The sequence below is a fragment of the Cetorhinus maximus genome, chromosome 18, assembly GCF_964194155.1.
Source record: "Cetorhinus maximus chromosome 18, sCetMax3.hap1.1, whole genome shotgun sequence".
In the NCBI taxonomy this organism is placed as follows: domain Eukaryota; kingdom Metazoa; phylum Chordata; class Chondrichthyes; order Lamniformes; family Cetorhinidae; genus Cetorhinus; species Cetorhinus maximus.
Window position 1 is genome coordinate 94,098,867 of NC_135896.1, and position 12,669 is coordinate 94,111,535.

The 12,669-nt window shown below is 42.4% G+C and overlaps 1 protein-coding gene across 10 annotated transcripts in view; it reads left to right on the forward strand.

The window, feature by feature from the left end:
• The window catches only part of LOC144693365 (gephyrin), a 447,589-nt gene that overhangs the window by 220,527 nt on the left and 214,393 nt on the right, over nucleotides 1-12,669 (forward strand). For all 10 annotated transcript variants that reach the window (XM_078563214.1, XM_078563208.1, XM_078563215.1 and 7 more), the window contains one exon: nucleotides 4,427-4,484. In XM_078563214.1, the coding sequence (XP_078419340.1) occupies nucleotides 4,427-4,484 (58 nt within the window). The remainder of the gene's footprint in view (nucleotides 1-4,426; nucleotides 4,485-12,669) is intronic.

Genomic DNA, 12,669 nt, shown 5'->3' on the forward strand with positions numbered 1-12,669 from the left:
GGAGAAATCAATGAAGATGAACCTGTGACAGGTAGATTGTGAGGTCAAGGTAAGAGGATGAAGTAAGACCTTCTGTCCTTACCCAACCTAGCCTATATGTGACTCCAGTCCCACAAAAATGTTGTTGACTTCGAGCTGCCCTCTGGAATGGCCTAGCAAGCCACTCCGTTGTGTCAAACCAATACAAAAAGGTATAAGAATGAAACCAGGTGGACCACCTAGCATCAAACTAGGCATCGGATTCAAGTATGACAAAGGCACACCCTGCCAAGTCAACCCTACAAAGTCCTGCTCACAAACGTCAAAGAGCTTGTGCCAAATTTGGGAGAACTGTTCCACAGACATAGGCATACACACAGGATCATACTTATCAACACTCACATCCTAGACTCTTCCATCACCATCCCATCAGAGTATACAGTGGTACACAGTCGGGAGGGAGTCCTCAACATTGATTCCATATGCTATATCATCTCTGACCATCAAGTACTTAGGCAAACAAACCTTGTACTAATTACCATTTCCACTCCCTCAGCCAATGAAACTGCTTCATGTTGAACACCACTTGGAAGGAATTCTGAACATAGCAAAGGCACAAATTAAGTGGTGTGGTAGCTCCATTAATGACCGAGTTAGCTGAGTCCTGAAGGACGTATCTGCCAGACTAGGCTCACAGTAAATGGTGAGGGAACCAACATGAGGCCAAAAAGCTACTGACCTGGTCCTCACCAATCTACCTGTTGCACATGCTTCTGTCCATGACAGCATTGGTGGGAGACAAAGTTCGACCCCAACCCTGCTTCAGTTCATCTGCTAAAATCCTCATCCATTCCTTTGTTATCTCTAGGCTTGACTAATCCAATCCCTTCCTAGTGGGCTTCCCATCTTCCACCCTACGTGAACTTGTGCTCATGCAAAACACTGCTGCTTGGATCTTAACTCACTTGAAATCTCATTCCTCCATCAGCAAATTTCTTCTAAGTAACCCAAATGTTGCTGTGCAGGCTATGCACTAGTTGTCCTTTTAAATTACCGCGCGTGTGCGACGTGCAAATATATTTAAAGGAGCTACGTATTTAACAAATTGCCTGTGCATTCCAAAACAAGTTTGAGGGTATCTTCCTCTTCACCCCCATTCTCGCTGACTTTCACTAGCTTCCCATCCAATGACGCCTCAATTTTAAAATCCTCATCCTTGTTCCATACTGAGGACACCCTCCATCGTGTTGTGTGACACTACTGTTGTGCCAAGTGGGATAGGTTCAGAACATATTCTAGCATCTCAAGCCTGGGCATCCATCAACAGCAGCAGAACTGTATTCCACTACAATCTGAAAGCTGATGGCATAACACATCTCACACTCTACCATCAAGCCAGATGACCATCCCTGGTCAAATAAGACATGTAGGAGAGCATGCCAGAAGCAAGACCAGGTGTACCTGAAAATGAGATACCAAACTGGTGAAGCTACAACACAGAACTATGTGCATGTTAACCAGTGGAAGCAGCATGCCAAAGACATAGCTAAGTAATCCCATAACAAATGGACCATATCAAAACTCTACAGTCTTTCCATATCTAGGCATGAACGGTGAATAATGGAACAATTAATAGGAGGAGGCGGCTCCATGAACATCCCCATCCTCATCAATGATGGAGCCCAGCATCCCAATGCAAAAGACAAAACTGAAGCATTTGCATCCAGACGTTGTTGTTGATCCACCTCCGCTTCCCCCTGAGAGCCTCATCATCACAGATGCCAATCTTCAACCAATTCGATTCACTTCGTGTGATATCACATGGTAGCCGCACTTCTAGCCAATCTCTTTCGGTGCAGCTACAACACTGGCATCTTCCGGACAAAGTGGAAAATTGCCAGGCTGTCCATTGTGGCACTCTGTTAAAAGAGATTTGGTCCTGACTCTCCCATGCTTTTTTGTTGTGTTACTAGACATTTAAATTACTGTTAAAATTGCTATAACTTACTAAGTGACTGCTTGCCAGTGAACATGTTTTAATGGCTATGGTTAGTTTCCTTTCGAAATATCATAAAATTTGATCAAATGCGTGGAACTGTCATCAAATTTTATGTGCTGCAGTGCGTGAGGTCACATAAGGTATGCCCAGAAATAATTAGTTCTGAACTTGTGCATTCTTAATCAGTAATTTCAAAGAGCGAATAGTAGTAAATTAATTTTGCCCAGAACAGTTATAGACCATTTCATGTTTTGATATAAACTAAGAGGTAAAATGGTGCCACTGAGTGGTCTTGACAGCACTCATTTTGTTAAGATTACTTGGAAGTAATTACAACAGAATAATCTAATTGAAAAGGATTTTGATAGTGGCATAAACCATTAAAGCAATGCACGAGCAGTTTATAACTGTTGTCTGAAGCTTTCTCTTCGATTACAGCACTAAAATCACTCCCTGGTATATGTACTGTCCCAGCGCAACGTGTTTTGCCCTGGTTTTGCTGTATTTTTATGATGGCAACTGCTGCTTTATCCTTGACAAAGGATAATCTTAACAGGAGTGGAGTAACTTATTCTATGCATATCAAAATTAAATCCAATTAAATATTGGGCAGACTGAAGCAGTTGTCTTTGGACTCTGCCACGATCTGAATTCCCTGTCCACCGTTCCCATCCTTGGTAACAGTCCTAATCTCAGAAAGACTATTCGCAACCTCAGTGTTGTGTCTGACCCCAAGTTGAGTTTCTGACCACATCTCTGCACCATCACCAAGACTGCCTACTGCTACCTCCGTAACATTGCTCAACCCCAACCCTGCCTCAGCTCACCTGTTGAAATCCTCCTCCGTGCCTTTGTTATCTCTAAGCTTGACTAGTCCAATCCTTTCCTAGTGGGCTTCCCATCTTCCACCCTAGGTGAACTTGTGCTCATGCAAAACACTGCTGCTCGGATTTTAACTCACTTGAAATATCATTCCTGCATCAACAACGTTCCTTCTAAGCAACCTGAATGTTGCTGTGCAGGCTATGCACAAGTTGGCCCTTTTAAATTACCGCACATGTGCGGCCGTGCTAATATATTTAAAGGGGCCACATACTTAAATTGCCCATGCACTATTAAAAAAAAAATTTGAGTGCATCTTGCTCTTCACCCCTATTCTCGCCGACCTTCACTGGCTACCCGTCTAACAACGCCTCAATTTTAAGATCCTCATCCTTGTTTTCAAACCTCTCCATGTCTCCAGCTCCCCCGCACCCAACTGCCTCCGTAATCTTCACTGGACTCACAGATCCCAAGATACCAGCACTCCTCCAATTCCTGTCTCTTGTGCATCCCCAGTTATAATCACTCCATTCTCGGTGGCTGTGTTTTCAACCACCAAGGCCCGAAACTCTGGAATTCCCACCCTAAACCTCTCCCCTCTAACTCTGTCACCTCCTTTAAGATGCTCCTTAAAATGCACCTCCTTGTTCAAACTTTTGGGGCTCTTTCTTGATTGGTCCTTCTGTGGCTTGCTGTCAAACAGTGCCACAAATGATTTAATTCATATTGCTCTTGTTCAGTGCCTTGGGACATTTTACTACATAAAAGATGCTGTTTTAATGTAAGTTGTTATATGCAGTTGATTATCCTGATCTTCAGTAATTATTTATAAATGGATAAATAAGAAAAATATTTCTGTACTAATGTAACAAATGATTTAGCTATCCTATCCTTACTGGACACTTGGGAAAACATTGCCACCAGAATGATTTCACCCTCCTACAATTTTTACTAATCAGTTAGTGTTGTGTCCTACTGTGGCAATGAGGCACTTTACAATCCAAATTACAAGTGTTGTTTTTTACTTCAAAAAGCATCTTTCTTCCTGCTTTGATCATTGTCCTAGACCTGTTAGGCCGCAGCATTAAGCAAAATCAATCCTCAATGCTTTGCTTTGTTTTTCAGTGCTTTAGAATGTTATTCTCTTGCTAACTCATTATCCCCCCCCCCCAACCCCGCAACCCTTTTGCTCCACTCTTGAGGTTTTCTCTCCTTCCCCATCCTCAGTTGCAACATCACACGCCATTCTTCAGTTGAGTGTAAGCTACTACACTTCTGTCAGTGTCTGTCAATATCACAATTGACCCCCTGTGTTTAATCTCATCTCATCTATTGATACTTCGGCATGTTAATGCATCAATGTGTGTTGGCACAGTTCAATCCTGACCTTGAGAAACACCCGATCCAGGCTGGCATGCCCAAAGAGAATTGGAGGGGGAAGTTAAGCACCCACAACTTGACAGATAATTTGAAATAAAATTTGTATTTATCCAACACCCTGGAAGCACGTTACTGACCTCGGAAGATCGCCACAGCCAGCAAACCACTATAGTGGCTAATCTCTGTAGTGAGACTGAATGGTGAAAAAGCAAAATGAACTAACATCTCCATGTCTTTCTTTTGTAGGTTGGGAGGAACAGTATCTGCGTACAAGATAGTACCCGATGAGGTTGATGAAATCAAGGTAATTGCCCAGTTTTACTAGTTTCTGAAGGCTTGCAATTGAGCTGACTTTGGTTGATTTCTGTGAATCTAGGTTTGGCGGCTTTCAAAAGAGTATAAAACTTGTCAAGTTTACATTGTTAGTCATTTTAGTGCAAACTGAACAGTACTTCACAAAAATGACCTGCTTTTAGAAGCCGAGTAACAACTCTTTTCTGCTCCTCTTTGCTTTGTTAATGAAGATCTTGATGACTGGTTACACTCACTGAAGATGTTAAAAAGATGTATGGCTGTACAGATAGAAATCCATGCAATCGTTGAGTTGGACTGTTTTCTATGTGTGATGACCATTGTCTTTTACTTAATGAAATGTAGCAGCATTGAGGTGTGTCCCTCAACTTCATAACATGGCAATTCTACACAAACATGGACAGTTTGGTAGTCATCATTCTGAGGCTTACACTTTAGTGTTTGACAACAATTGGTGAAGTATTGGCAGGGATAACATCTGACTTTAAGGTAGATGGTGTATACTTTGTCCTGTGTGTCATATGTGTTCTTTTCTAATCCTCCAGCAATGCAGTAGTGGCGTGCCTATGGCTCCCTCACATCAGTGGAGAGCACAGCTCCAATTCTTTGGTGAAATCATTGAGATTTTGCTTACCAATGAAGCGAATTTTTTTACACTAACTTTGGATATGGAGCAAAGCTGAATTTTGAATGATCTGAATTCCAAGTCTAGATTAACCAGATCACTCACCCCTCGTGATGTGCACATGCAGGATTAAACTAAATGTACAATATTAAACACAAACAACAACAACAACAACTGGAAAAACTCAGCAGGTCTGGCAGCATCTGTGGATAGGAGCACAGTTAACGTTTCGAGTCCGAATGACCCTTCAACAGAACTAAGTAAAAATAGAAGAGAGGTGAAATATAAGCTGGTTTAAGGGGGTGGGGGGGTGGAGGTGTAGAGCTGGATAGAGGGCCAGTGATAGGTGGAGATAACCAAAAGATGTCACAGACAAAAGGACAAAGAGGTGTTGAAGGTGGTGATATTATCTAAAGGAATGTGCTAATTAAGGGTAGGAAGCAGGACGAGCAAGGTACAGATAGCCCTAGTAGGGGTGGGGTGGGGGGAAGGGATCGAAAAAGGCTAAAAGGTAGAGATAAAACAATGGATGGAAATACATTTAAAAATAATGGAAATAGGTGGGAAAAGAAAAATCTATATAAATTATTGGAAAAAACAAAAAGGGGGGGAAAATCGGAAAGGGGGTGGGAATGGAGGAGAGAGTTCATGATCTAAAATTGTTGAACTCAATATTCAGTCCAGAAGGCTGTAAAGTGCCTAGTCGGAAGATGAGGTGCTGATCCTCTTGTTTGCGTTGAGCTTCACTGGAACAATGCAGCAGGCCAAGGACGGACATGTGGGCATGAGAGCAGGGTGGAGTGTTGAAATGGCAAGTGACAAGGAGGTCTGGGTAATGCTTGCGGATGGACCGAAGGTGTTCTGCAAAGCGGTCACCCAGTCTGCGTTTGGTCTCTCCAATGTAGAGGAAACCGCATTGGGAGCAGCGAATGCAGTAGACTAAGTTGAGGGAAGTGTACAATATTAACTATTTTTCGAAAGTTAACAGGAGTAATAGGGATGTGTTCTGCTTGAATAGAAGTTAAGCATGTTACTCTGATTTTGTAAGATACCATGAACCTAATTAATTGCATGATGGCAAATTGAAGAATGCATAATTCACGTTTGAACAGTCCAGAATTAGCTGCAACAGTGGGTGTTGACAATTGTAAACTTCATAGAATCATATGGCACAGAAAGAGGCTATTCGACCCATTGTACTTGTGCTTTATGAAAGAGTTTTCCAGTTAGCCCCACTCCCCTGCAAGTTTTTCTCTTTCAATTATTTATCCAATTCCCTTTTGAAAGTTATTGTTAAATCTGATTTCATCACCCTTTCAGGCAGTGGATTCCAGATCGCAATGATTTGCTCTGTGATAGGCTTCCTCATGTTGCCTCTGGTCCTTTGTCAATTATTTTAAATTTATGTCCCCTGGTTACTGAACCAACTACCAGTGAAAACACTATCTCCTTATTTACTCTGTCAAAAACCTTCATTGTTTTGATCACCTCTGTAAAGTTTCCTGTCAACCTATCCTGCACCAAGGTGAGCAACCCCATCTTCTCCAGTCTCTCCACATAACTCAAGTCCCTCATTGCCGGTACCATTCCAGTAAAGCTTCTCTCCACCATCTCCACAGCCTTGACATCCTTCCTAAAGAGCGGTGCCTAGAATCAGACACAATGAGCTGGATTTTCACTGAGACGGGAAGACTCGGGAGTCCTTCAAGCAGCCGGGCAAATCCTGATTCCAGAATTCTTGATCCATTCCCGGGGTTACCGATTTTCAGGAGTACCTTGTAAGGGTGCGGGCTGGTTTGGGTCGCGAGCCCATACCCTGCACTCCTGACCTGGCCACCTCCATCGCTGGGATAGGCACGTCCTAATTTTCCACAAGTTTCATGGAGTCAGGCCAGCTTTTCAAAGAGATACGTCAGAGGTATCATGAACGATAGGCTGTATGAGGGAACATTTTGAAAGGTAAGTTCAAAAGGTCCTCTTCATGCCCCCCATGCCAAGCTATGGCACTTCCATACCCATTCACCCACTATACACTTTATAGAACCAATTAACTGTATAGTGACAGTAGGATGTGTAAAAATAAACTTTAAAAACAGTTATTCATTGGTAACTTTCCACTTTCCTAATGAAAGTCCCATCCTTGCGGGCACTTTCTCCCGAGGCGGGTGGGCCGAGCTGTGAATTTCCCCAACTCCGGGTATCTGCCTCAAGGATAAAGATCCAGCCCAATATTCCAGCTGCAGAATATTCTACTTTTTCTCTGTCTTTGGACAGGTATTAAATTCATTTAGTGCTTGTGTGCAGGAGAAGAGAGTATTGTTTAAGTGGTCACATTTTTGATCTTCAGTTTTCAGAACAAACAATTAGCAGCCAACACACAATTGTCATGGTTCACAGTTTTGGGATGGTTTATCAAAAAATCTGCATAAGTAATTGCACTTTTTGTTTGTGTGCTTGCATAGGAAGCAATAATGAACACACAAGCGGCACTGGATGTGAAGGTAGATCTTAGAATATTGATCTAATTAACTTCAATTACTTAGCAGCTTAAAAAAAAGTATTGGGAGTACTTTATAAATTCTCATTTCTTGGAACATGGAGAAGGACTGCAAAGCCTTTCCTTTTTTTGCATTTTTGTTTTTTGCTGCTGGTCCAAGAGGTAGGTGTAGCTGGCATCCTGAAATCCTTCCAGTTACGTAGTCCCTTATTATGCCATTGGAACGTGTTTTGTACCATTGATTTGACCCAAGTTCATTACTGAGGGTGTTCTTCCCTGATTGCACAAAATTTATGTTTTTTTGCTCCTTTCCCCAAAGTACAGAAAACCCCAACAGCACATGAAGCTATCATTTTTCCCAAATTAACATGCTCCTGATCTGCTGTGGCACTGAGAAGAATGCAATTTATTAGGGTTTCAAACTGATCATTTGAGACTCAACAATGGCTGACTGCTGTACGTCACTGTGTTAAAGGAGGTCACTACTGGATACTTGCCTTGGATCTTGAATCACAGGACCTGGCAGCTGCTTGACTGGGTGGTATCAGTATTTGCTGGGAAAGGAAAGTCTTATTTTGAACTAAAAATACAATGGTCAATTGAGATGGAAACTTAAGAACAAGAATAGACCATCTACCGCTTGAGCCTGTTCCACCATTTAATGAGATCATGGCTGATTTGTGACCCAACTCCATATACCAGAGCAACAAAAATCAATCAATCTCATATTTGTAATTAACAATTAACTTAGCATCAACTGGTGCTTATGGAAGACAGTTCGAAACTTCCACCGCCCTTTCCATGTAGAAGTGTTTCCTAACTTCACTCCTGATAGGTCTGGCTCTAATTGTCAGACTATGTCCTCTAGCCTTGGATTTCCCTGCCTGTGAAAATAGTTTCTCTCTAACTGCCTTATCAGTGCCCCATAACATCTATAAAACTTTGATCAAAGCACTTCTTAACCTTCTAAACTTCAGGGAATACAACCCAGTTTGTGTAATCTCTCCTCCTATGCTAATCCTTGGGGAACATTCTGTTGGATCTTTCAACATTAGAGTCCAGGGACAAACTGATGCAGTAAGAAAGGAAATTTAGGTTCATTGAATATAACTATAATTGGCAAGAATCAAAATGGAAGTTGTAGTGAAGCGAGTGCAGGGAAATTAGGATTGATGAGTATTTCTAGCCTTTAAAGTAAATGTAAGGACTTTCGTTTGTGTTTAGATCTCTAGTCTTTTTTTCACTCTTTTCCTAAAAGTGGGGCTTGTTATGTATTAGATTGACACTGGTGTAAAATAATATTAATTACAATAAAATGTAAAGGGCAGGGATACTAGACTACTTAATTAATAAAAAATAAAATGCGGTAGTGATGGCAGGACGGGTGATGTGTTGCTGCTGCAGCATGTGGGTATTGGACACCAAGGTGATCCAGAGCAAATACATCTGTAGTAAGTGTTTGCAGCTCGAGGAACTTCGGATCTTAGTTGAGGAGCTGGAGTCCGAGCTGCAGACATTGCGCCACGTCAGGGAGGGGGAAAGTTACCTCGACACTTATGCTCCACGAGATGGTCACACCCCTCAGATTAGGCAATTCAAATTTGGTCTGTGATCAGGGATAGGAGGGTGTGACTGCAGGTGAGGCAGGTATGTGGACCCAGAGGGTAGCGTTTGAGGACCCTCAGCCCCTGCAATTGTCCAACAGTTACAAGGTCCTTGCAAGCTGTGTGGACAAGAGTGGGACTGCAGGGAGGTTGAGAGAATTGACCATGCACCATGGTACAGGGAGCCATTCAAGTGGGGGGAGGAAATAGGGCCGTAGCATTGGTAGGGGACAGTATAATTAAGGGGGATAGATACTGTTCTCTGCAGCTGTGAGCGTGAGTCCCGGAGGCTGTGTTGCCTGCCTGGTGCCAGGGTTAAGGACATTTCCTCAGGCTGGAGAGGAACTTGGAGTGGGGGTGGTGGTGGGGGGAAGTGGAATCGAATAACTAGGGCTATAGAGAGGGCTTTACAATAAATAAAGGGGGGAGGGTTCTGGAGAGGGGATACGTAGGCTTACAAAGCAAAAGGATATGGCAGCATTGCAGGGCAGATATTTAGGTAATGATATCCAGAATGTGACAGGAAGGGACAGAGTGTACAAACATAAAAAAAGCAGCAAATAGGGTCAAAGGGGGAAATAAGGTAAAAAAAAAGCAAAATTAATGGCTCTTTACTTAAACGCATGCAGTATATGTAACAAAATAAATGAATTAACGACACAACTAAGGGTTAATGGGTATGATCTTATAGCCATTACAGAGACATGGTTACAAGGAGATCAAAGCTGGGAAGTAAATATTCAGGGGTATGTGACTTTTCGAAAGGACAGGCAGGAAGGAAAGGGTGGTGGGGTAGCTTTGTTAGTATGAGATGGAATAAATACGATAGCAAGAAATGACCTTGGATTGTAAGATGTAGAATCCATTAAGGTTGGAGGTAAGAAATAGCAAGGGGAAGAAGACACTGGTGAGAGTAGTCTATAGGCCCCCTAACAGTAGCTATACTGTAGGTCAGAGATAAATCAGGAGATAATGAGGGCATCGATGCTAAAAATACTGGACTATTTAATTTTCTAGAGGCATGGCAAACCAAGAGATAAACAATGGCTGAGAATGGGTTGAATTGCGTGAGCCGCAGGATGCTAAGACCTGAGAGTGGGAAAGCTCAAGCAGCTCCTGAATTCCAACAGTGGAAGATTAGGAAACAGATTGAAGAGCAGAATTTCAAGGATGATAATCTCTGGATTACTCCCCCAGCTGTGTGTTCGAATGGGAAATGATAGGACGAGTGGGGAACTCAACACATAGCCAAAGGGGTGGTGTCAAGAAGCAAGCTGCTGTTTTATGGGACATTGAAACTAGTTCTGCAGATGATGCTAACCATTCAACATGGATGGGCTACAAGCTGAGCAAGAAGGGACCTAATGAATGGGAAAAACAGATAATTAGATAAGTGAAAATTCATTTAAACTAGGGTGGCAGGGGACATTGAAAATAAAAATAACCTCAAAGAACAACAGTAGTTAGAAATGGGAATTGGTGTCTCTCGAGTTATTTTCTGGGATTCCTTCCATTCACTGTGTGCAACAATGACAAATAATATGGCCAGAGGGAGTGCAGTTTTGCAGAGAATGTTAAATAAGGAATCAGAAATCAACTGTGCAGAAATGCAGAGTTGTGCTGTCTTTTCTACTGAAATTTGCACCAAAATAAGCCTGCTTTATGCTAGAACTCCATCAGACATGCATATCTCCTTGATTCTTTTCCTGTCACTTCCTTTGTATGTTTCCGCTCATTAACATAGCTCCACCGTCCATGCAAAAGACCAAAGAATGCAGTGTTCTTGCATTTACGCAAATAATACACTGGTGTTGATTTCTGCCCAAAGACTGATCAAAGTAGGCCACCTGATATCAACATAATTCAGCTGTTTCAGCCTTAGAAGGGGGCCCTAAGCTGTGCAGTTTAATTTCCGCAACATTACAGCAATTTTTCTTGTGATTATTTTTGTCACGGAGGCTTGGATTAAACTTAACCAAAGAGCTGTCAGTCCCTGAACCAGAGATTTTTCAGACAGCCTGACACATCCCCTCTGGCGCACTCCCCTCCCTCTCCCCTCTGCCCGCAAAGGGAGAGATTCGTGCTGTTCTATGAGCTCACTCACTTTTCCTAATGCCTCATTTTCCTTTTGTGAAAACGGAAATGATGTGAAACACTGAATAAAGGAATGTTTTGAAATAAAATATAAAAGGTAAGCAGTCTGTCGCATAACTTCTACTCCTCATCCTCACCCTGTAGAATCATAGAATGTTGCAGCGCGAGAAGAGGCCAATCGGCCCATCATGTCTGTACGGGATCTTTGAAAGAGCGATCCAGCTAGTGCTGTATATCCCCGTAGCGCTGCAATTTTCTGCACTTTGTGTTTATCAAATTCTCTTTTGAAAGTTGTCATTGAATCTGCTTCCTCTTTAAAGGCAGTGTTCGAAATCATCATAACTTGCTGCACAAAATAGTTGCCTTAAATGTGTATTTTCTGCCAATGGAAACAGTTTCTCCTCATTTGTTCTCTGGAAACCCTTAATGATTTTTAATGCCTCAATTAAAGCTCCATTAACCTTCTTTGCCCCAAGGAGAACAATCCCAGCTCTCTAGTCTTTCTCAGTGCCTGAAGTCCCTCGTCATGGTTACCATTCCGGTAAACCCCCTCTGCACCGTCTCCAAGCTCTTGGTGTCCTTCCTAAAGCGTGATGCCCAGAACTTGACACAGTATTCCAGTTGAAGCTATAAATGTTTGACGTATGTGCTGTGCTTTTGTGCTCGTTTTGTCTTTTTTTTAATAATCATTCATGGGATGTGGGCTTCGCTGGCTGGTCCAGCATTTATTTCCCACCCTAAAGATCCTATGTCCTTTTTTAACAGCCTTATTAATTTGTCCTGCCTTCTTCAAAGAATTCTGTATGTAACCCCCCTACCCCCCAGGTCTTTTGATTCCCGCACCTCCTTTAAAATTGTACCTCAAGTGGATAAGGCCATAAAAAAAAGTGTTGGAACACTGAGATTTATGGCAAAAGGTACAAAATATATAGGTCACCAAGTAATGAAGAATTTATATAAAACCTTGATGTGGCAAATCTCATATTCTTGTAATCGACCTGTCCCTGACCCCTCTCTGCTGCACCACGCTGCATGATTCCATAATAATGCTCAAGGCCACCCTCCCAAGTTGCTATCACTTTCGACTTCATACTTGTCCAATTAACTCCAATAATTTGGGGGCTTTCTGCATCGGTTCATCCTGCCTCTCTCTGCTGTTCCTATGGAGGGTCACTTCCTTCACTGTGTCCATATTCTGAACTGCCTAGTACTGCCTATCGGTGACTACATTGTAGAGATCCTTCATCTACTCTGATGCTGCAGAATGGCATCAGTTGCTTCTGAAGCCCAGTTCTCTGACACTTAATACAAATGTACCTCTCCCTAATAGTCCACAGATTATGCACACTTGAGGGTT